Source organism: Lissotriton helveticus, chromosome 3_1 (assembly GCF_964261635.1).
Source record: "Lissotriton helveticus chromosome 3_1, aLisHel1.1, whole genome shotgun sequence".
Classification (NCBI taxonomy): Eukaryota; Metazoa; Chordata; class Amphibia; order Caudata; family Salamandridae; genus Lissotriton; species Lissotriton helveticus.
The window spans coordinates 2,078,175,250-2,078,201,297 of NC_136061.1; the positions used below are offsets into that span (position 1 = coordinate 2,078,175,250).

Below are 26,048 nucleotides of genomic sequence, written 5' to 3' on the forward strand. Positions count from 1 at the left end.
GACAGATTGGCTGGGAGGGGATCAATCTGGCGAGCACCGCACTAAACCACAAATTTGTAGCAACAACCGATGTATAGTTTTCATCATCGGATGCCTGTCTGCCAAAACGAAAACCACCTCCTGAGGAAAGTCAAAGGTGTTCAGCTGCCACCGCTCTATCACCACGCACGAACGTGGTGATTGAGAAGGCTGGGGTGGAGAAGCCAGTCATTCTATTGCAACAGCAGCTCCTACAGGAGGGGCAACCTGATTGGATGACAGATGCTTAAGCCCAGGAGTTATGGGTACCATACTCTGTGCCTAGTCCGAAGCCACTAGGATGACTTGTGCCCGGTCTGTCCTGATCGTCTCAAGAACTCAGGGCAAAAGTGGTATTGGCGGGAAGGCATACAGGAGTCCAGAGTAAAAACTCACACAGGTAGCTGCAGATTCTTTACCTTAGAATCCTTAGAATGATTCCCATGGGTCAGACTGGATCCAGAATTTGTGAGCAGTACCCCTGTGCGCCGGTATGTGGCGTTGTTCAGTTTTGTGTGGCATCGTTGGCATCATCCACGCCAGAAGTGAAGTGCACGGTGTTGGACAGTAGCCCATTTTGACATGGTCGCCCCAACTTTTTGTCTGGTAACTGATGTGATTTTGACTGGAAGTGCACTGGGTTCCTGCTAACTAGAGCTCTTTCCCAAAACTGTACAATTGTTTCTCCAATTGGCAAAACCTTTAGCACCCTTTGTAAGTCCCTAGTAAATGGTACACTGATATCTAGGTCTTGAGGTACTAAAGAGGGTCTCTAAGGGTAGCAGCATGAATTGTGCCACCCTAAGGGACCCCACACCAAGCACATGCAAGGCTGCCATTGCAGGCTGCATGTCTTGGTGCAGACAAAAGTGAAAACACGACATGTCACACATCCCTGTGCAGTATTGATATGAAAAAGCTGCCAGTTCCAGTCTGACGACTGGGGTATATTCAAAAGGTGAGGACTCTGCAGCTAGAAGTCTCTATCAGAAATCTACTAACCGCATTCATGTCCGAAATTACCTCCATTTGAGCACACTACTTTGATGGCTACTTAAAGAGAACCCTATGGAAAAAGGCCGGGACAGTCCTGTTTGCAGCTGCAAAACAGATGAAGTGTGACAAGTGATCCAACTAGCAAAGTTGGATCTGGAAAGTGGGAGCATCACAGCTACAGATTTTTCTTCCTCCCCTAAGGGATATAAGCCTTTCAAACATAACAATAAATATTGGCTCGTCTCGCATAACCACAAAAAAGGGTTCAATGGAATTTTCCAAGCAACAGAAACAAACTTTACTGGCCACATAGTCCAGATGAGTTATTGTTTTAACGTCTACAACCTTCCTTTCGCTTCCAGTCAGTAAGTTGGTTACATGTGGAATGCACAGTCTACCTATTTCACTAGTAAACAAGGCAAAATCAATAATATGTCTCTCTTGTGTGTTCTCTCCCCTCCTGAGGCGGAAGCCGGGAGGTTGCCTGGTGTATGGTACTGTTTTACCCCTATTTGCGCCACGGATTAAACCTGTTTTAATTTTTTTTTTTAAACTGCATCTTTATTTTTTAATTGCCTGCACTCGCACTTTACCTCGATTTAGGAGGTTATCTGCACTATCCCCCCGCTATTCCCGCATCTCGGGCCACCTCGCAGCCGATTTAGGGCGGAGTTTGGCCGGTACCGGGGATCTGTTAGTAGCGGACATTTTTGATTGGGAGGAAGCGCTTTGCGAAGTCCAGTGCTGGGTACAAAAGGGGCACTCCTTGCTTGGCTCTCCCTTGCTGTGTGTGTGTTCTCTCCCCTCCTGAGGCGGAAGCCGGGAGGTTGCCTGGTGTATGGTACTGTTTTCCCCCTATTTGCGCCACGGATTAAACCGGTTTAAAATTTTTTTTTTAAACTGCATCTTTATTTTTTAATTGCCTGCACTCGCACTTTACCTCGATTTAGGAGGTTATCTGCACTATCCCCCGCTATTCCCGCATCTCGGGCCAGCTCGCAGCCGATTTATGGCGGAGTTCGGCCGGTACCGGGGATCTCTTAGTAGCGGCCATTTTTGATTGGGAGGAAGCGATTTGCGAAGTCCAGCGCTGGGTACAAAAGGGATGGACATGACTTTGTGTAGCGGACGCGAACAGCGGACGCGCCGGACCTGCGCCGGAGTCGCGTCAGAGTCCAGCCCGTCAGCGCCGAGGAAGCGCCAGGAGCCATGAATGCTGCTCCCCGCTCTATATTGTTACCAGATTGTGAGTCATACTCCCTCAATACTCTCCTTTCCCTTAGGCCACCTCCTCTACCTTGTCACCATACTAGATCCCCTGAAAATATCACTTGTGGCTGTATTATCTCATCTCCCCAGGGAGCCGCTCGTGGGCACAAAATTCGCCGGAGCCGGACACCGGCGGATAAGTGTTTAGACACTCTGGTTACGGAGCCTGGTCTGCTCATTAATGCTAGGTCCCTGGTCAAAAATAATGTAGCTTTTAATGAGTTGGTATTACTAAGAAAACCTCACTGGGTTTTTATTAACGAAACCTGGGGTTCGGATACTGCCGGTCCTGATTTGGTTGATGCCATTCCCGAAGGCTATACACTAGTTAGAATGGACCGTGAAGGTCGCAGAGGTGGGGGCTTGGGAATTCTATGTAAAGATAGCTTCACCTGCCGTATAGATCAACTCTCCTCCCCCTCTGACAAATTTGAAGCTCTCTACTTCTCAATACAGTTTACCCCCACTTCCTCCTTTTCTGGTATTCTCTGCTATAGACACCCCGGTCCTAGGGCTCCTTTTGCCACTAAGATTCTTGAAATATTAGAGCCTTGTATTAATAGGCCTAATCTTACTCTTCTAGGTGACTTTAATTTTCATCTGGAGAAGACAGAGGATCCGGACACTATTGCTCTTATGGAAAATCTTAACGCATGTGGACTGAGCCAACTGGTAGATGGCCCTAAGCATCTTGCGGGCCATACTTTAGACGGTATCTTTTCTAATGATAGCAGGTTGAAGACCGAATCGCTGATCCCTTTAACCTGGTCAGATCACTGGCCCGTTCCCTTCCGTCTTAGTATACCTTCCTCTACCATGTCCTCCAAAAACACCAACTCATGGGAAACCAGGAGAAATTACAATGAGGTAAATAACAGCTCAATAGCCCCTTTTCTGGCAGAAGGCAACTTCTCTCTCCTGCCTGATGCTAATGCTGCTGCTCTTAGCCTGTCCAGTGCATTATGCAAAGCTGTGAATACCCTAGCACCCCCTAAAAAACATTATTTTGCTAGGAAGAGCCCCTCTGCCCCTTGGTACTCAGAACGGTTGAAATTGTTGAGACAGAAATGCCGACAAAAAGAAAGAGCTTGGCTGGCCCAACCTAATGCCCCCGAGAAGAGCCAGCATAAACAGGCCCTAAAAGACTATAAAAGGGCGATAATAGAAGAGAAAAAGACTCATTTCAATAATACCACTGCCTCGATGAAATCCTCAAGAGAGCTTTTCAAAATTATTAACTCCCTATCCTCACCTAAAAATCCAAATTCAGTAGTGGAGACACAGGAGCTTTGCAATAGCATTGTTAATTTTTTCCACACTAAGATAGTAGACATACATACTGCTTTGTAAACTCTAAATTTGGAGCTTAACACACTGCCAACACCTATCTCTTTTTTAGACCATCCTCCTATCAGCTCGGAGATCCTGGAAGCAATTCCCGGTTCCCGTCTGACACAGTTTCCTCTGATGTCGCTGGTAGAGCTTAACAAACTCCTAGACGCCACTAAGTCTTGCTCCCCCCTGGACCCTTGCCCTTTGAAAACTCTTAAGGCTTGCAGAGAGACTGTACTTCCTGTTCTTTTGGAGATTATGAACATGTCCATCACTGAAGGGAGTTTCCCAGTAGCCTGGAAGACTGCAGTAGTTAAACCTCTACTGAAAAAAGCTTCCTTGAATCCCGATGTACTGAAAAATTTCCGGCCAATTTCTTTACTACCGGCCCGGCCAAAATGCTCGAAGCTCATCTTAACCATCACCTGTCCCTATATCTGGAGAGGGAGAATCTTTTAGATATTTCCTAGCATGGGTTCCGGGCAACCCATAGCACAGAAACGGCCCTCACGATGGTAGTCAATAACATCAGAACGGAAGTTGACAAAGGTCGAACCGCTCTGCTTGCGTTGCTAGACCTAACAGCAGCGTTCGACACCCTGTCCCCTTCAATCCTGGTTGACAGGTTGAGGTCGATAGGGGTTGAGGACAACGCTCTGAACCGCCTTTCCTCTTTTCTTCACCAGAGACGGCAAAGAGTAAAACTGGGAAAATTTCTATCTCCCTCCCAGGCGGTGCAATGTGGGGTCCCACAAGGTTCGGCTCTTAGCCCTGTATTATTTAACATCTATCTGACCCCTCTTGCTAAAATTATAAGATCTTTTGGGTATCAAGTACTCTTGTATGCCGATGATACTCAGATAATTGTCTCCACTTCCCGACCAACACAAGACTCTGCTCCGAAATTTAGAGCATGTATGGAAGAGGTATCAGTATGGATGATACGTAATCATCTTAAACTAAACGGAGAGAAGACTGAGATCTTGGTTTTTGGTGGGAACCACAAAGTGTGGAATGAGGATTGGTGGCCTGTCTCTCTAGGGGAATGTCCCCAACCTGCACAGGCAGCCAGGAATGTAGGTGTCATAATTGACCCGGCCCTTTCATTTGACCGTCGGGTCAATAAAACAGTGGCCACTTGCTGTACCATTATTCGAACTCTGAAAAAGATCGCCCCTTATCTGTCGCCGGAGGCACGTAAACAGTCAACGGTCGCCCTGGTATCTTCCAGGCTCGACTACTGTAACACGCTGTATGGTGGTATTAATAAGAAATTGAGTCAGCGACTTCAGGTGGTTCAAAACGCCGCCGCTAGGCTGGTTCTTAATCTGCCTAGGCGCTCATCTGCCACCAAGGCTAGAAAAGAACTTCACTGGCTGCCTATACAGGCCAGAATTTCGTTTCAACTCCTCTGTCTTGCCCACAGGGCGGTTTTTGGACCAGGGCCTGAAGGGATCAAATCCCTAGTTAGCCCCTATATCCCCAACAGACCACTTCGCTCATCCACTAAAAACTTGCTTACCATCCCCAGATTCAACAAGGTGAGATGGGGTGGAAGAGCGTTCTCCTTCCTGGTGCCCAAACTATGGAATACCCTAACGTCGGAACTCTCTAGCCAACCCTCACTGGTGGTTTTTCGTAAACTTTTGAAGATATGGCTTTTTTCCCTGGCGTATTAATCTATTAATTAATTAATTATGACTATATCACCTTCTCTCTTTGTTATAATTTTCTGTCTGTTATCTGCGCCTTGATGCCCTTTGGGGTTAAGTTTTTGCGCATTATAAGACTCACATTCATTCATTCTTGAAAAACCATGCTTGGAAAGTCAAAGTCAGATCCTTTTGCCCTTTATTACTTTACCCTCATAGAACACATACCTTGCACAGGCCACAATGAAAGATATTTGCAAGACCTATTTGCACAAGTTGATTAGCAATTCGCAATGGAGCTTTGGTGTGCATCCCCATGATCCACTTTGTGGCCACATCTTTCTTAATAAGCACTAATCGAAAACAAGCTCATTTTAAAGTCATATTTCTCCATTTAATCTTAATCATAAATATGTAATGCAGTACCTAGTTTCAAATAAAAAGAAAATAGAAAATACGTCGGAAATTCTGCAGGATGGCTATTTTCCAAGCATAGCTTTCACCACCACTCAATGATAGCAATGTTTTCAGCATTCTGGTGAAATTGCAAACAGAATGGACCACCCACCTACACTCTTCCGTTTGCCCTGACAGCCTGGTGAATTCTGGGGATGAGCAATCACGGTCAGTCTCAGACTCAGCTCTTGGTGGGCCCACTTGTACCAACCAAGCTCCTGCTCTAGCATTCTGATCCTGACTTCATATTGTCGCTTGCTGCCAGCGATGCCTTCACCCATTTGTTCTGAAATTATATTAAAAAAAAACATACAGCTTTTTAAAAAAATGACATTCCATCATGTAGACATTTAAGCAATGTATTCCATACCATTAACATTCCACGTTGTACAATTTAGGCTATGAAATATAATATTGAAGCACATACACATTTCCTTAAAGAGTCTTGTAGCTCTCGCAAGCTACAAGCAGAGTAAAGCGACAGCAAACAGGTCACTTCTGTTGTCCATCATTCAAAATAATATATACAATGTTGCACTGTCTAAGTACTAGTTTGTTCGCTGTCAACATATCCTAAAGTGAGATCTGGTTTACAAAACAAATGCAAGAGACAAAGATTTCCTAGTGAGGGAAGTCACTAACATATCAGAATAACAGAGGCAATTAAACAAACGGCATTTGACACTCTAGTTGTTGCATTAATTTAGTGCCCAATCATGTATCCAATCAAATTGCATGCTAATGGTGTGAGGAAACCGCAGAGGTACTCTCCCCTTTTCAAAGACTTTCCTACATGAAACGAGGGAGTGCAACAGCATGGCATGACAGATCTTGCCCATAAAAAAAAAATGCCTCCCTTTTCCTTATCACTATATTGTGCATGTGGGTGCATTTGTAGCAGAGTTCTGCTGGAGGCCCAGGTACTGCATGCAGCCATTGAGAAGGGCACACACATCTGATTATAGCAGGATTTGCAGGACTGAAAACCAGAAAGTTACGTTTTGGCACATTCACAGGAAATCGCTCAAACAGGTAACCATTTTTGATAAAACACTCAAAAATATAAAGATGCTACAAAACCTTGTCATAAACGTGCATCAAATTTTTCACTGTTATTTTCCAAGACATTGTGGAGCCATAGCTGAAGCTTCAAACCACCAACTAGCAATGCATGTAGATGTTGCTATTACGTAGATTTGGTCTGGAGATAATAAACATTCACAAGGTGAGGTATCTATGGGAAGAAGTATCCATCAAAACTTACATTTGAAGGGCTTGCTGGAAATCCAAAGAAATTCGACACTAAAATACAACCATGTGAGCAGATCAAGGGGTGAGGGGACACAGGAGATCAGATTACCTTTTTTCCATCGACTAAAAGCCTTGAAGTTAAAACGAAGTGAATAGTATACATTTAATTTTCCATAAACAGTGATTTATGTCACATGTATATGTTTTTTTCTTTATAAAAGTTGTTGGCAGTGAAGTATACTTGCTTTCTTTCCTTAAGAAAAAATCATTTTTATTACAACTGTGAATAAAATTTACACCTTAACCCACCTCTATGTCATTTTAGTTACCATAAATTACTCTGCAAGACACATTTTGCTTTGCCACTTTACTGACATGAAATCGGAAACAAGAAACATTACAGTGAATCCTGTGCCTTTTACCTTTTCATATCTGGGTGGTTATCATACCTGCATCTGCAAACAGTGACTGCTGCATCCTCAAAGATCCCCGTCTCCTTAATTTTCTTTTTTTATTAGGGACCTGCACTTGCATGTCTCTGCTTTATGGACCATTACAATACCCACTTCACCAACCCTTACTTGGAGGCCTTTTCTTGGGGTCCTGAGGAAGAGCTGTTACTGGGAACCAATCTCTGTTGATTCTGTTTCAGAGCCACATCCCTGGTGCGCTCAAACTGGATGATAATGTTACTCCCTTTACGCATTTGACTATCAGGGTATTAAGGAGAGGCAGTTGAGGCTCATTCAAGAAAGTGGAGTTACTCAGGAACTCACACTCTGCACAACACAATATATACTATGCAATCACAATATCTAGTAAAGTGTTCTACTTAAACAAGAATTGGCAAAGCCAATGGCCTCGCTTATGAGAGTTATTGACTTTGGCACTGCTTTGTAGCCATGTTGTACAGCAGCACAGATTCTTTGCACTGTGGCTAAAAAGCTTTCTGAAAAGGGTTTTAGCCACACTGCAAAGTATCTACGATGCTGCACAACATGGCTACAAAACATTGCCATAGTCAATCGCTCTCATAAGCGAGACCTATTGGCTTTGCCAATGCTCGGTTGAATAAGAGGTATAAAAACAAGGTAGTCTACGAAACAAGGTTTCCAAAAGGAGCAGTATAAATATGTAACTGCAACTAGATAGAACACTTCCTGAAAAATAGTATTTTTTCCCTGCAATTTTAAAGTAAAACAACAAGGATTTGTTTACATATTAAGTGCTTCTGTGCTGTAAAGGCACCGCATCATGATCTGGTGGCTCGTTTTAGGAGGGCTTGGCTGGCAGCAGGAATAGCAGCTTTGTTTGGTGAGATTGGGGGGAAGGGGAGGGTTAGTGAGCACACTGCAGTGGAGCACAGGCCAGGAAAAGACCCATCGGCTCCCTAAAAAGCAAATACAGGAGCAAGACGTTCAAATGGATTAATGGGTCATTTCGCTTTTAATGGGTAATTTCGCTTTTATACTGTGCCCCTGTGATTCGTATTGAGATGCCATTAGGGTAAAGGATGGAGCGTTATAGCCAGAGCAGCCAACTTTGGAACTGGATAACCAGATTTGAGTCTCAGCATTGGATCAACATACTGTGATTCTGAGCAAATCAGCTAATCACCTGGTGCTAAAACAAACATGAATGTAATGTTGTTTAATGTGTCCCTGTGCCTAAATAAAACAAGCATTTACAATGCAACGGTTTCGCCTTTGCAACAGTTAGAGCTATTGGCATTGTAAATGACAAATTTGTCATTTATGTGTTGGTTATGAAAACGGATAAATAAATGGCATTGTCATTTACAATGCCAATAGCTTAATCTCTCGCAAATGCCACACACAGACCCACACCTACACACACACAGACCCACACCTACACACACACAGAGCCCCCCCCACACACACAGAGCCACACACAGAGCCACACTTATGTCTACTATAGTCAACAAAAACGTGTCCCATCAAAACAAAGATAGAAGGGCTCATGTCAAAATAGAGGATGCTCTTCCAAAACAACTACTCAATTTTACGTATTATTATTTTAAAACTTCTATCACCTAATGTACATCTCAGCAACAAAAAAAGTTCACAATTATGTACCAAATGTATATATTTGCCAAGGCTTTGCCAAGGCTAGACCCAATGGCTTTGCCAATACTGCTTTTATTAACATTTCAAGACACGGACATGGAGTAAAGTCCAACAGCAGAGTTTACACCTAAAAGAATCCGCTTAAATACTCCAACTTCCACAGAAGCCTGTGGTGACGTACTATTATTAGGAGGTTTACAAGTTTGCGTTTATTGAATGAGACAGAACAACGTCCCACAAAAGCCGGATATGCCAGTCAATGTAAAAAGTGTAACCTGTCTGCTTCAAAAGAGACCAAACTTCCGTGAATTTAATCTGGTAATATTGTCGACAAAAGTACTGTAAAACGTGGAGATTTTAATAAATGATAAATACACAGCATCGTGGAACAGGCTGCTGAAAGTGTAGCGTGCACATTGTATGCCTGCAGCTCGATGGTGGACCTAGCTAAATGCAGAAACACATGGGGAAATGCCCACTGTCCACGTCCATCGTTATGTTATGTTATATTGAGTTTATATAGCGCACGGCTACTCTGAAAGAGTGTCCCGGCGCTTTCCACAGGCAGCTCGGTGTAGAATAACACAACAAGGAACAACAGATACAAAGAAAGAAAAGAAAAACCCACCAGAAAAAGCCTAAAGATTAAAAAGCCTAAAGATTAAAAAGCCAGGTCTTCAGGCTCTTCCTGAACTGAAGCAGATTGGAGGTGCTGCGTAGCGCCAGCGGAAGCGAGTTCCACAACTGGGGAGCCTTGAAGCTGAAGGAGCGCCCCCCAGTGCGGGCCTTCCTCACACGCGGGACCACGGCATTAAAGAGAGATTCGGACCGCAGTGAGCGGGCTGGGCGATACAAGGCCAATCTTCGCTGCAGGTATCCCGCACCTAAACCAAACAATGCTTTGTGCATCAGCGTCAGGGATTTAAACATGATCCGCTTCCGGATAGGCAGCCAGTGAAGCGTATGCAGCAACCCAGCAGCTCGTGCACGCCTATGCAGGCCAAAAATGGCGCGGGCAGCAGAGTTTTGTGCCACCTGCAGGCGCTGGACCAGATAATCAGGAAGGCCAAGGAAAAGGGCGTTGGCGTAATCCAACCTGGATCCAATGAGCGCTTGCACAGTAATGCGCCTATGCTCCACAGACAGCAGTGGTAGAAACTTGCGGAGCATCTTCAGAATGCCGAAACAGGTGCCAGCCAGCCCAAGGACATGAGCTCTCAATGAAAGCTTATTGTCCAGCTTGACACCAAGGTTTTTGGCGACCTGTGATGACTGTGCGGGAGGACACATGTCAGACGGCCACCATTGCCGCCATTCAGGGTCGGTGACACAGCCAAAGAATAAGACCTCCGACTTACTGGAGTTGGCCTTCAAACTGTTCCGCTGGAACCAGTCGAAGACCATTCCCAGACAGCCCCGAATACTCTCTCCATCAAATGCCTGGTCTTTACCGCATGTGAAGAGGAGTTGCGTGTCGTCGGCGTAGGACACGATCTGGGCCCCATAGGCCTCCACCGCAGCCGCCAAAGGGGACATGAAGATGTTAAACAACGACGGGCTCAACACAGAACCCTGTGGAACCCCGACTCCCAATGGCGGCATCTCGGCGGAGCTCTGGGAAACCCAGATCGTCTGGCGGCGGCCTTCAAGAAAAGATGTAAACCATTTGAACACCGTCCCCCTAATGCCGATGTCATAAAGCCTGGCGAGAAGCATCTCATGGGGGACGGTGTCAAAGGTCGCCGACAGGTCCAACATGACTAACATGGCCTTGCCGCCCACATCCAAGGTCTCCCTGATGATCTCCGAGACCTCCAACAACGCCGTTTCCGTGCTGAAATTAGGACGGAATCCGGATTGGGATGGATGGAGCAGATTGTTGGCTTCCAAAAAGCTCGACAAGACGCCATGGACATGTTTCTCTGTGATCTTGTATCTTGTATCGTTTGAGGTGACCTGCACTGTCGCCGCTGCCCCCCCCCCCCCCCCCCCCCCCCATAGGGTGGCGGCGTCACAGATCTGTGCTGTGTGCTGAGCCGTGCAACCACCTGTAGCTGCCAACTCTCCGAGTGCCAGCAGGAAGCACGCGCTCCAGACCAGACGAGAAGTGTGTGATTCACGGGGCCAAGGCCCCCTGGGCTGGTTTATCTAGGCTGTGGGGTTGTCTTGTGCCACTTCACACCCAATCAATACACAAACTGTCCGTGTCCAATTAAGGCAGCAACAGCTGCACGCGCTACAATGCCCCCGTTTCCACAGCGCACCTTTTCTTTTTAAAACATTTTCTGAATTTTATAAGTGCTGGTCTAGGGGATGGACTGTGCAAATAGCGGCAGAAGCTTGCTGTTAAAAATCTCTAACAACGTGACTTTTTCGGCCAAACACACAGGTCGACACTGTAATATTATGTAAAGAGCACAAAGCCGCACAGAGTAGCCCACCAGAGGAGAACTTCCCCAAATTTAATATTTTCATAAATATAAAAATTATAAAGGACCCTGATTTGTTAATTTATTCAGAGTCCACAACCGAAGCATTCGTTTACAGAAAAAGAAACGTACGCGGACTATCCCAGAATCCTGAGTAATAATCGTTTTAGCAAACGTTTAAATTCCCTGCTTCCTTTTAAATTACTTCGTTTGATTTTACTGAGCAGGGTCGATGTGAAAGGGAATCTTCAAAATTAAAATGGCATCCTATCCAAACATAAGCCATTAAATACCTGATTTCTGTATAAAAACATGTTGATGACAGAATGCGACAAAAGGTTATTTTCCTCTTAAATTAATGGAATCTTCGTTTCCCTTGTTATTTTCATATTTCGAAGGTAAGCTGCACGTGGTTTGCTAGTCGGGCGCCCAGAGTGCTTGCAGTGCCACTCACAAAAGGCACGCGCCGGATGCTTGTAGTAATAGTTCAGTATACTGCTGTACGCCCTGCTCGCTTATGTGTGTCACGACGTATAGACTCACGACCAACGCAACTGAGTTATTCACGTGCCGGACCCAGCAAGAAAACTACCTGGCAGTCAGGATGATTTAAGAGGAGCGCACCCATACGCGTGAGGAGATTAGCTCACATAAATCCGTCATTTCGGGGTAATTTTTTAAGACTCGTGTGTGTATTCTGGACTCAAATCTATAAAACGACTACACACATCTAAGAGCGAATAATGGTCCTAATCGCTGTCAGTAACTGATGTCATTGTATCCCGATGTAACGGCACTCCGTTTACCGACCTGGAAAGGATTCGAATTCGTGACCTATAGAGGACAGCCCGCATCGGCGGCGAGCGATAAACTCAGTATTCTCGGCGTATATTAAAAGATCAGGCCAGCGGATCACACCAGTTAGTGTAAGTTAAGTACAGACAAAAGCTTGGCGGCGTGATGGGATAACTAGAATGGGCGATGCTTTCTGCTTAGGTAGGAAACAAGCTAGAAAGTAAACATATATTATATGCAAGAGCCCGGTTTCGCGCGATGCTTACAGTAAAATACGGCCCTGTTAATTGGGAGCAGAGTCAGGTCCCGGGCCGGCCAGCCAATCACAGCGCAGCCCGGGGAATGACGTCACGGGGGTGTCCCGGGCCGGCAGCCAATGACAGCGCGGCCCGGGACAAAGGGGCGGGACTTAAAAAATGTCCCAGAAACGCCCCCGAATCGCATCTTCACGAGAAAGCGTGATTGACAGCCTCTGTCTCCCAATGGCTAGCCTCCATTTATGGAGCTAGCCAATGGGAGACAGAGGCGGAACCAAAGTCCATATGTAGGATCATGAGGTTTCGCCGTTGCAACGCCCAGGGCGAAACCTAAAAACTTTTTTAAAGCATTATTGTAATGTAACTGGAGCTCAAGTAAAGCACTCCAATACCTTCAAGTCAAGTTTGCTCTATATAAAACGGCAAATAAATTGAATAACTGAAAACACCAGGGAGGGAGCAACATCGAGAAGGGGATAGGAGGAAGGGGAAAGAAGCACCAGGCACAAGGGGGAGTGGGGAGGGTGAAAAAAAATTAATAGTACCTAAAACAAGTGGAATCAATCTATACTTGGTTTGTGCTCCAGGAAGGGAATTAAACTGACAGCTTAGCCTTTGCTGGTTAATTAAGCGGCACCAAAGTAGAGTGACAAAAGAGCCCACAAATGGTAAGCAATGGGCAGGCTGCAAGCCCCTTGTTATACACAATAGTCTTGCAAGCGAGAGCAAATGTGCAAGCAGTGGATGTGCTGTGGCAGGCTCAAACTAAAACTCAGCATCTAAAAAACAGAGAACAATGGAAGTACACTAGTATAACGTCCATGCTCCTTAGGAGGGACAACCAGACAAAGAGGAAGGAAGCCTACAGCAGCTCACCGTTAAAAATCAAGCAAATGAATGACAAAGAAGCCAACCAATGAAAAGAAAAGGGCAGCTCTGAGCCTAGTGTTAGAAAACCAAAAGTCTCAAAGAGTGCATGCGCGGTGTAGGCGAGACCTTGAAATTACTTCACAAGCCAAATCAGAATCTAGTCTGTAATGGAGATGTCTGAAAAGTTATCCCAGAGCAACCAGAAAGCCACATAAGGAGGTACTGATAGCAGATTCTGCGCTATACAAATGAAAAAAAAGGTATAATAATTGAGGAGAAAAACAATAAATGCCATGTGAATTTGTAGACTTTTAGGGGTTTCCATGCAACAGAAAGGGCACAGTTGGTTTATCGTGGTTATGATTACAGTACCCCTGGAGTGGAAAAATGACAGGATATTGGAGCGTTCCCCATGCATTACTACATGTATATACACACATGCCAGACTTCTGTAAGTGTAGGCTTATTAGTTATTGCAGAAGACGCTCATGGAGGGAAAATACTGACCCTGAGGAAAGGTAATACCGCTTAACAAAAATAACATCACTAGCTGGGTGACGATATTGCATTCTCACAAGGATTTCCCTAAAGAACTAAAACCTTAGTTCTCAATTGATTTATGGCACACTTAAAGACTAAGAACTGGGCCATACATCACTGCTGCATTCCGGAAATAAAACCCCATTATATTTAATGGAAATAGAACAATTGTTCCAGATTTAGGTTGTTCTTTTAAAGTGTGAGCGTTGAGCAAAGCCTCTGTGAGAGAACAGTGTTATAGGCCAAGTCCAAAAAAAATGTAATTTCTTGGAGCTCTGGAAAGTAGCTAAGAGCCCATGTGACCTCACTAACGCCGGTTCTGGTCGCACTGGATTAGGAGGCGTAGCGCTACCATGGGATGCAATAAGTTTTTTTTTTTTGGTTATTTGTAGAGCGCACGTACACCCAAGGGTTTCATGGCGCTAGTGTCTGAGGTCCCGAAATAACCCCTAATCATAGGCTTGTTTGAATAACCATGTTTTTAGTGATTTTCGGAAGACCAAGAGGCTGTCGCATTTCCTGAGTGAGGTAGGAAGGGAATTCCACAGCACAGCCGCTAAGTGAGAGAAGCAGCTTTCTCCTTGCTTCTTCCTTTTAAAGGAGGGGATGGTCAGCAGGTTCAGGTGTGCTGAGCGTAGGTTGCGTTGTGGTTTATGTGCAGTTAGCAACTGTCTGATACATTTTGGGACTTTTCCGTGTAGAGCTTTACATACAGTGCACCCCGTTTTAAATATGATCCTTTGGGCTATTGGTAGCCAATGGAGTTTTTTCAGACTTGGGCGGGCTGACTGCCATTTGGGCTGTTTGCATAACAGCCTCGCCGCCTGATTTTGAACCATCTGCATCTGTTTCAGTGTACCGAGTGGGAGCCCAAGATAGATGGCATTAGAAAAATCAAGGCGAGAAAGTACCAGGGCGATTATTACCTGCACTAGTGCTGAATGGGTGAGTAAGTGTGCAATTTTTCTGATTTTCCGTAGCTGGAAGAAGCTTGATGAGACAATGGCTCCCACTTGGCCTTTCAATGAGAGGTAGCCATGTACCGTTAGCTACGACAGATTTGAGATTCTTTAGCACTTTAAACAGTAGTTAACTAATTTCAGCTGTCCTCATTTTCTTCAAAGAACCAGCGTTTAACTAATTTACCCAGAAATTAAATTTATAATCTGCGGTGGGTCGTACTCAGATTTCTGCTGCAGCTACATGAACCGACAGAGCTATCATATAGGCATTAAGGAGGAACAGGGCATGCTGGCCAGCCCATGTTTCAAGTCTAATTTGATCTGACGTTTTTTTAACTAAGTTTTATCTATTTAGGAGGACTATTTCTCCGTACAAAAATGAAAACAATAAAAAGATTAGTAAATCTGCAGGGAATGTGTTCAATTCATTCAGAAACCTTTGATCAAAAACAAATTAAAGAAAAAGAATTTAAAAAAGTGGTATGGAGTGAGCAGCGGGTGGCAGGAGTGGGGCGAAATAGTACCTGGATCACTTTCGGAGCAGCGGACAGGCACTGATTAAGTTGAATTAACCTGTGCTTCGTACGTGCTCCACAGCAAGCATCAGAAAGGACGTTTCAGATCAAGTATCAAATTGGTGATGATGCAAAAGAAGAGTGACACTGAGACGCACAAATGGTAAGTAATGAGTGGGCTCCAAGTTCCTTTTATTAAACAAGAGAGTCTCGCAAAGAAGACGCATGCGCTAGCACATGCACTCCTAGGCTCGACCCTATAAAGGAAAAAAAGAAAAAGCACTGACATAACCAATAGGCCTCGCCTTTTGGACCTCGTAAGTGTGTAGCGATGCAGCACATTGTCCTGAGTGCTATGCTGCCAGAAACTGAAGGTGTCAATTGATTTTGTAATATTTTCCAATAGCAGAACTGTGCCCCCAGATTCAAAATGAGTTTGGATAGTGTACTGTGAGTATCACACTCCTGCGACAGGTTTATGTGACACCGTTGAACAGTCCTGGCTTTTTATAACCAAAAGAACATTCAATATCTGGGACTTGTAGTTTTGGTTTGCTTGTCCTAGGTATGCCCCCATAAATCCCAGCATGCTGAGTGTTCGCTAAAAATAATGGCTGGGGCCCAATTGAGACCTTGGCAGCTATGCTGTTTTGGAGGGGTTATGAGCGAGGGCCCCTTGTTTCCGCAAGCACCATCTGTGGCAGCAAGCGCTATGAATAACGAATAAGAGCAGATTATTAAAGCTTGTACCAGCACAACGCTTGAGCAATCAGGAAGTTTCAGTAATGCTCCATGAATTACAGGGTTTTCCGCAGCAGAGCTATGTGGGCACAGACTCATTTAAACTACTGCAGCTCTGCCGAGGAGTCCTGATTCAATACAGTGCTACAGCCTGTCTGAAAAGCGCCTATTTGGGCCTCACTGGGGATGGACTGGGCCACACCAATGTGTTCGCCATGTGGGTATTGTCTGCCTATGGGGACACATCTGTGAGCAAAGTTTAGGCACTGCACAGATGGGGTCCACAGGTGAGGAGAAGGGTTTCCTATGGGTCAGCTTAGTGGGCCCTGAGAGTATAGATAGAGGGATCCAACTAGGTTCAGGAAGGCGTAGAACAGGAATAAAACCCTGCTGTTGCGGGCCAGGTTCCAGTTTCTATCGCCCTAAACAGGGAAGCACATCGAGGTATGGATTGGTCTACCCTGGCTTCTTCCTCCTATTTATCCTGACCTGCTGTTGTTGGTGGTTTTAGGACTCTGGGCACTTTACCACTGCTAATAAGTGCTAAAGAGCATATGATCTTAGGGTAAATTGTGTTATGGGTTGGTGTTTCCATGATTGGCATATTTGATTTACTAATCATCCCCTAGTAAAGTTCACCGAGTGTGCCAGGGTCTGTAAATCAAATGCTAATAGTGGGCCTGCAACACTGATTGTGCCACCCACATGAGTAGCCCTGAAAAGGTAACTCAGACCTGCTACTGCAGAGTCTGTTTATAACTGCTATGTAGACTTGGCAAGTGTACCCACTTGCCAGGCCTTAACCTTCCCTTTTCTTCATGTCAGTCACCCCTAAGGTAGGCCCAAGGTACCCCTGTGGGCAGGATGCAGTGTATATTAAAGGTAGGACATGCCCTGGTGTGTGTGTGTAGAGTCCTGGTAATGAATTACTGCCATTTTCGCTTTTCACTATTGCAAGGCTACCTGTTCCATAGGACAAAATGGAAAGTTTGTTTATAACATCTTATAAACATAACCGGCCTTGGGAACAAAGTCGAGAAATAAAGTTTAGTATGCCTGAACTTAATCTAAAGATGCATCTTTTAGTAAAGGTGATTTTTACATTCCGTGTTTGAAAATACCACTTTTAGAAAGTAGGTATTTTCTTGCTTAGCTATCCTGTGTGCCTCTGTTAGGATGTGTATTGACGGTCTTGCTTTGGAGTGACAACGGCTGGGGAGGAGCAGTGGCTCAAGAGTCTAGATGGGTCAGGGATGGGCTGAATAGACCTGGGCTGCATTCAGAGTAGTGGGAGGAGTTGTCATTAGCACCTGAACAGACGCGGTCTGCATTTAGAGTGGTGGAAGGAAATTTCCCTTGCACCTGAATAGGGCCTGGTCTGCCTCTGACAATGCTGTCTCCAACTCTTGCCAGGAAGCTGCACCAGTGAGGACAGAACTGGTTCTGGCTGGGCACAGACACTCTCTGCCTGAAAGGACAAAGGATTTTGGGCTATAAAAAGTGGGGCCCAAACCCCTAAACTTTAGAACTCACTGGAATCAAGGAACCTGCCTAGAAGAAGAGCTGGAAGAGCTGCGAGGAGGAGTACTGCCCCTTCGCTGTGTTTTTGCTTTGTTGGGTTGGCCTGCAGTTGCTTCTTCTGCCTTGGCCAGTGAAAGGACTGGACTGAACTTTCTTTACTTGTGCTGAGTATCTCCAAGGGCCTGAAACCGAGCTGGCCTCCTGTCTTGAAGTCTCAGGGACTGCAAAGACATCACCAACCTCCGGGTACCGGTTCTGGAACCGCTGGTTCAGTTGCCACAGAGAACGGAACCGTAACCTGCCAGCACCGCATTGAGCACGGTCTCGCTCTGCACCGTAAGCCTTGGTCTTACCGACGCCGTCTAGACGATTGTCACCGAGCCGCTGCCTGCACTGCATCGAAAAGACCCAATTTTGCAACGCAACTGAGCCGGTTGCCACAACCGGCTTGTACCTCTGTGTAAGCCGCAACGAGAAAGATACTGTTACCGAGTCGGTTCATGGTTTTGCTAGCCCGTATTGACGAGGTTGGCTGGAACTGTTAGACTCTGTTGTATTCAGCATCATCGCAGCCCCGGACTGAGCTACTGATTCGTACGAACCGTGTTTTTGAGGTATTTCTACAGTTTAGAAGACATCTTGCAAAGTATCTATTTTTCAAATACTGTATGTGGATTCTTATCGTTTTTGGTCTTGTTTTGAGTACATAAAAATATTGGATATTTTTCTAAACGGTGGTGTCCTTTTGTACTGCTTTGACTATGTTACTGTTGGTTATGTGCAAATGCTTTACAGACTGCCTCTAAGATAAGCCTGACTGCTTGTGCCAATCTACCAAGCTACCTATCTCCCTTCTGAGATATGCGTGTGCCCCATATAGCAAATTAAATATACAGGTGCTCAGAATCTGCAGATGTTAAGCATGTGTACTGTTGACTGATATCATTACAAGAACTGGTCAGTATAGTCATCAAGTATTGGTTAAGATTTAGCCATTATCCCAGCATCAATACAGTCTATTTTCAAAATAAAAACACATAGCAGTGCTTTGCAATTTAAAGAAAAGCTAATATATATGTGACCTGAAACTTGCTTCCCACACACAAGATGGTCGAACGGCGAGGGCAAAGATCACCACTCTGTGTTCGTATTGTGTCTACACTGTGTTCTGTCAAGCCCTAGCATATAATTCACTTTTTTAATGTTTAGCTACAGCCCGTAAAAGGTTAACCTGGTCAGCTGCATAGCAAGGATACAGCACTCGTTTGAACCTCTCTTAATGTCCAATGTTGGTCTTGTAGTGCCACGAGCAGGAATAGTGTGGTAAGCGGTTCTCCAGTGACTGGTTCTGTAAATAAACAACTGTATTCAGGTGCAGGCCTTCTATCACTTGAGTATCACTTATACAAATGTGCGGTGGTGGCAGGGACCCGATCTGGAAGAGGAATGTAAATATTGTACGTGTGATATATTATGCCAGCATTACATTTTTACAAGATATGTAAATTTGTTGATTGAGAACACCTTCTCCATAATCCGGCTAATGACAACACACAGGGTACCAAGACATCATAAAGTGCCCAACACATGGCATGCCAGGAACACTATTTCCTGGGATGGAAAATCACAGCTTTCTGCTGAGTGTTAAATTAATTCCCATGTCCTATGAACTGTAACATTTTGGGTGAGTGAGTCCATTAATAATTTGAGTGAGTACTTTGAGTATCTAAGCAGGCAATAATTCTGTTCATGCAGAGATCTCACTCAGTCCTATGTCAAGTGTGACAAATACATCTTGCATTGCATTCTGGTACTTGAAGGGTTAGTAGAATGTGTGAATTGTGACACTAGGAGATAAAGGTTAAATACCACTAGGATGTGGCAGCTTCAGGCCTTCGTGCCAAGGGCACAGACTCCAGTAACTTGGCAAGCCGATGGTATTTCTGCAAACTACCCCAACTTTTCAATCACAGAAAAGCCTCTTCCATTGCACATTCATACAAATAACCAACCAATCAGCCATACCTACTGTAGAAACTGGGTTTTGTTGCAGTAGTCCCCCTACTTTTTGCCTGGTATTTGATGCAACTTTGCTAACCAGATCGCCAGTGTTCTTTCCTCAAATCAAGCTAACCAGTCAACTGATCCTCAACTGACCCGGCCTTTAGCATCTCTGTAAGTCCCTAGTAAGTGGTACCCTGGTACCTAGGGCATAGGTACTATAGAGAGTTTCTAAAGGTTGCAGCATATCTTTTGCTACTCTAAGGGACCCTCCACCAAACTCATGCATTCTGCCACTGCAGGCTGCGTGACAAGGTGCTCTAAAAAATGAATACATGACATGGCACACACCCTGTGTGCCAAGTCCTTTAACAGTGCATATAATATTTGTAAGTCACCCCTACAGCAGGCCTTACAGGCCTGAGGCAGGGTGCATTATATTACTTGTGAGGACATATTTGCATGAGCAGATATGCCCCTGTGCTGATCAGTTCAATTACTGACAGTACAAATAAACAAGGTGGCCATCTTAAGGTATGTACTGAGCACTGGTCAAAATGAGTTTCCCAGCTACATAATGGCTTCATTGAAACCTATGGTGTTTACTATCAAACACCTCAAATTGATAAACCCACATTAATTCCAGTAATGGGTTAATACCTGCACCAAGAGGGTACCTTAGTAGTAACCCCTGAATACCTACCGACCTCTAGTGTTTTGGCTGACTGGTCCTGTCAAGCCGGCCACCACAGACGTGTTTCTAACTCCCTCAGGTGAGAGCCCGGGCTTTCTGAGGTCGGAAAAATGCCTGTTCTGGCGGGAGGTGGCATCACTTCCTCCAAGCAGGATAGCTAGTAAATTAGCATATCAAGGCAGAAGGCTTCAAAGGACTCCCCCGCCTTTGAAATGTGACCCTGGCTTCCCAGACAGGGTACATGCCACCCCTTGCCCAAGGCTTATCTGGAACCAAGACAGGTGGTAATACTAGCTAGTCTGCAAGGGTGTTCATCCTCAGGCTAGTACCACCCCTAAAGTTCGCTACCTGAAGTGAATACGATAAGGAAAATTCCAACATAGTTTTTGTTGGAAATAGGTCCTCTGGGTCAGGGTTATGCCCCCTTCCCACAGGAGGTGGTCATATAGAGGGTGCAGTCATCCTAAAGGTCGGTAGCCCATTGGCTACTACCCAACACTCACTGTAATGCCCCTAAATACAGCATTTAGGTGGCACCCCCATAAAAAAAAAAAGGAGTGGACAGAAACGATTGCTCACACGAGAACAGAGGAGCAACAACTGACTTGGTGCCAACCCTGCCAGCCTGCCTGCTACACCCGACCCTCATGGAGAACCCGACTTGTTCCGCTACTGTGGAGACTCTATGTAACCCGGAGAACTGCCAGTGCTTCACAAAGTGCCAGGGACCTCCCTTGGAGTAGAGGAGCTATTCCCCTGCAGCCTCAGGTACCAAAGAAGCAAGATCAGGTTCACCAAAATGCCGCTTACCGGGCCTACAGATGCAGCAGCCACCCAGGAGGACCTACCTGTGTTTTTCAGAGGGCAGATTCGCCCTCCCTCCAAGTGTGGGGATGCTAGGACTGTCAAGAGCCGCACAGCACGAATACCCAGGGAATCGGATCCCTTGCAGCAACCAAAGTTTGCTGTGTCCAGCCCGGACACCAATGCCGAGGAAAACCGACTTGCATGTGGAGCAACTTAAAGGACAGTGAGACTCACACCTAGAGTGGTACAGCTGTCCTGTTTGTCCCTTTCTGCAGAACCAAAGACAAACAGGGAGCCTCCGATGGCCGCCTCTTGACACCTCAAAACACCTATACACCCACGCCCCACAACCTGAGTCAAAGGGAGGTGACTGTGCCAATCGGGTCATGACACCCTCTCAGCCTATCCTTGGGTTTGCCAAGACTGGACTCCCAGTCGCCACCTGAGGCCTCTTTGTGCAGGCCCCCTCAACCGCAAGTGTCTCTTGCAGCACGGAACCGACGTCTAAAGACACTACTGCAACCGAGCTAAAGTCTGAGAAGTGGACCAACAGTGTCCCTACATGCGTGTGCATCTCAAGGACTGAGCCCCCTCCACGCCTGAGGGTTCACCCAGACTGACCCACCAGTCCCAGCTTGCAACCTCTTTTCAACCAGGCTGTTCTCCATTGAAGTAAACAGGACACCTGACGCTGAAACATACCTCCGCACTCGGCCACCACCCCTGTGCCGCCTGAGGTGACCTGTTGGTGTTGCCTTGAACCCTGCCACATACTCACCGTAAGTCCAGGAGGAGGGTCCCTTTAAGTTGTTAAGTGCCCAAATGCAGTATATGTTTTTCCGTCATAGGTTATCGCTCGAGAAATTGCACTAAGTGTGAACTTTTGAAACCTGTGAAAAATCATAACTCTGATTCCGATGATCTTGGTATCAAAATTCATATTGAAATCTGTGTTTATTTTATAAATTGGTGTAGTTTGCTTCATTGAATGTGTGTCTTACTGCCTTTGTGTGTGCAATAAATGTTTAGCACTACCATCTGATAAGCCTAACTGGTCGTACACATTACCAAAAAGAGAGCATTTGGGTCATCAGTTGTGTCTCTGTAAACCGATTGAGGTTTGCCTGGACTCTTTACTCTATTTTGGTTCACTATATAATGGGCCAGCTTCCTACACCTACAAACATACATTGTTAGCCACAGTGCTCGGAAGCCACAAGTCATGGCATACAGCTTTATCTACACAGCAAGTTACAAAAAACTTCCAACACTGTTCCTGGTGATCGTCCTTGACCAGCGATGGTGAGATCGCTCCTCTGGTTGAGCGACTGCTCCATAGCTTTCAGTGTTACAGGCCAACCTATGTTCGAAATGAATCCCTCCTAATTCATCTATGGGAGCAGATAAAATGAGTACAACTAACATATTAACTACAGCTTTTATTTAACCACCAAGAGGTACTTCCATTTGTAGCTTGGCACATGGGGTTTGTATCACATTGATAAAATTAGTATTCTAAAATTCATAGCACCTGCTTTTCTTAAACTTTGAAACAGAACAGTTTTTGATACTCTTCAAAAAGTGGCATTTCAATACATGTACTTTGACAATATTTATGCATTAACGCATATATTGTCTCTTGTTAAACTGCTATTTTGAGGCTCGGTGACAGTAACAAGCCACTTGCTGCCATCTTTGAGAGACTTTAAGTGTCCCTGCAACCCGTCCCATCAGGAGAAGCACCCCAATAAATCTGATCAGTCCTTTAATTTAGATCTTTGACTACTGTGGTATAGGAAAAGGTTCCCGTATGCTTCAAAACACTAAAATGCAACATCATACTGCTCCTATACAGAGGCCCGTACACCCTTCCATGCAGATAGTTCACCCCAAATAGACTTAGTTTAAAAGAAAGACGGACCGAGTTTGGGATAGGAGGATAGGTGGGGAGGAGTGTGCTTTTGACGGAGAGAGAGAGTTTGACAAACAGAGACCGGCAGTTTGGGTTTGAGGAAAAGGAGAAACTTTAGAAGACAGACAGGCAGAGGTTTGGGGAGGAAGACAGATGCAGCGTTTAAACGAACTGCTCATGAGACAGAGAGAGTATGAGGGACAAACAATGAGTTTGAAAGATCGTTTAAGGGGACAGGGGAGCTTCAGGTAAAGGGGCAGACATCTGCCACACTGACAGGCAACATGTAAAGCAGATGATAACAGGAAACTCCCTCCCGTCCCACCTCCGCCTGACCCAAGACCACCTGGCCTTCAGGAAGCAGCTCAAGACCTGGCTGTTCGAGCAGTAGCGGACCCCCCCCCCCAGCGCCTTGAGACCCTCCGGGTGAGTAGTGCGCTATACAAATGATTTGATTGATTGATTGATTGATTGAGACAGAACCCCCACCATGCAAGCCCCTCCAACCCCTTCTGACTTCCATGTCCTCGTTGGCAAACTGTCTGGCTCAGTGTGGCGCAGACGTGCCAGCCCCTCCGGCCCAATCCAGCCAGGAACTGCCCTTTTACTGTGCAAACAATTCACTGCAATAACATTTATAATTCACTCTGAGATTTACTGCTAGCCTGGAAACATGATGTGCATGGAGCCCATGTAATCTTCGCGAAGAGGTATGCAAAGCGTGAGGAAGTAATAGGGAGCGATAGTCTCCAAATGAAAACAAGCAGGGACAGCAGTGCTGTTAGCAGCAGATATTATTTTGAGTGAGAATTGTGAATAGTGAGGACAGCAGCATTATGGTTATATAGTGACTCGAGTTTTAAGGCAGCGGAAGAGATTGAGGGTTTTTCAAAGCAACGCTAAATTCGGTGGGTTTAGGTTTAATAGCAGAATGGTTTTTTTTTTTTAAAGAGCTTTGTAGTTGCTGCAGCTTTGATCATAACATCTCAGATTTTAATCTTTCATGCGGGACTTGTTAATACAAATGCCGTAATTCACTTGGGGTGTCACGGCTAGCCTGGGAACATGACGCAGAAGGAACCCTTTTAATTTCAGAGAAGAGGAATGCAAAGACTGCGGGGGAGATAGGGAGGAGTAGTCTGCAAAGGAAAACAAGTAGTGAAGGCATCACCTCTGCAACATTCTGTAATTTTGGGCAAGTCACTTATTTCTCTGTGCCTAAAATTAAAAGCTGTTTACAGAACGTCGAAACACTGAAAACATCGAGCACTCGTATCAAATGCTCTTAGAGAAAGAGTAAAGTAGTCCCTAAACAGATGCTAAAATGGGACAAGTGGAAGCCTACAAGTACTGGGGGCGCTGCTCCATGGGAGTGAACAACCGAAGAAAAGGAGGGACAAATAGAAAAGATTTACCACTTGGATGCAAGGATTTTTAAAGGACACTGGAAAAAACACATGAAAAGCAATGATCGGGCTTGTAAGTCCACAAAGTATATACAAGATGTCCAGAAGAGACAGCGCAAGCGTAGTCTATGCTCGACATAAAAGTGGCTAGTCTACTGGTACAGTGCTGTGTAAAAGAAAGTACATCCTCACGAGTCTATGGCTTTATTTATCACACATTCATCTACTTCTAACCAGCAGATAAATGTAACGTTGAGATAAATCAGCACAAATGTCACCTTGTATCCATGGATGCATCCTTGCACTCCCTTGGAGCATCATTCTATTTGATCTTGGGGCATATTTGGTGGGGGGCTCACTTTTCAATAGTTAGGCAAATATTATGACCTTTCTTTACTGGCCAATAATCTTTCTCATTGTGGAGTGCTCGACTTAATGCTGTATGGAAATTGCTTTATAGCCCTTCCCAGGCAGATAAGAAGCAACAATTCTTACTCTGAGGCAGTCTTAGATATTTCTAACTACGTACGATGTTTTACCACACATGTCCCAGCCCTAACTGGTTAAGTTTCAGATTTGATAAATAGGTGGTAGCAATTCCTGATTATTAGGTCCACTTGTTTAGCAGTACCCAATTCCAATTACCTTCTTAGTGCACATTGAAGTAGTAAGGGTGCACTTTTTCACAAAGGGTTACTGAATATTGTTTTTTTTTTGGTTGATAAATTAGAGTGAGCAATTCGCGCCACACAGCTCAGTCAGGTCAGATTAGAGAACAGTCCTAGGTAACTGCAAGGAGAGTGAATATAAGCCTTAGCTTTATGAGTAAAATGCGGGTTCATGATGGCAAGGGAATTTAAAGGGGTAACAGGAGGCTGAGGAATGAGACCGCAATAAAGGGGGAGCTGGGGTGGGGGACTGAATGGGAGTGCTACATCACAAGACTAATTCCTAATTTCCCTGTTTTGTCAGGGAGACTTCAGACACCAGTAGGAGTGGAAGAAAGCTGTACATCCGATGAGTGGGCAACCAGAACAGGTCAGCCTCTTAAGTTGCAAACCATGGCATCATTACCAGAAGCTGGTTTGACCAAAGAAAAATGTTGAAACTACCTGAAAACAGCCATTTCACCCTACCAGGTTGTTTGTCCCTCTGTTACCATAATTGCAAAGCTCATATGACTTTTACAAAGGAGTGACCACGAAAAAACAGACACTACACGAAAAAGCGCAAGTGCCGAAGCAAAGTGAATCCTGTAGCTAGATGGAGAAATAAAATGCGATGGGAACAATTCATGAAATAAGGATTGGTGAGGAGTCCTGTGAACATAGGGAAGTGTGAGCACAGCTTACCACCACCTGAAAAACAAAGTCAACGGCAATTCCAAGTGTCTCCCGGTCCAGAATTATCCGCAAATTCAGGACTGAGAATTCCAGGCCTCGAGACATTGGAGCCTTTCGATTGCTGCAGGGGCAACGGCTACAGGGAACAGCATTGCCCCAGCTCTATCCGTCCCTAAAAGCAGGCTGTAGGAAAC

At 45.2% G+C, this 26,048-nt stretch overlaps 1 protein-coding gene across 1 annotated transcript in view; it reads right to left on the minus strand.

Moving 5' to 3' along the window:
- The window catches only part of KIF7 (kinesin family member 7), a 295,905-nt gene that overhangs the window by 15,987 nt on the left and 253,870 nt on the right, over positions 1-26,048 (minus strand). Inside the window, exon 17 of the mRNA XM_078683208.1 lies at positions 5,836-6,009. Coding sequence (XP_078539334.1) covers positions 5,836-6,009 — 174 coding nt within the window. The remainder of the gene's footprint in view (positions 1-5,835; positions 6,010-26,048) is intronic.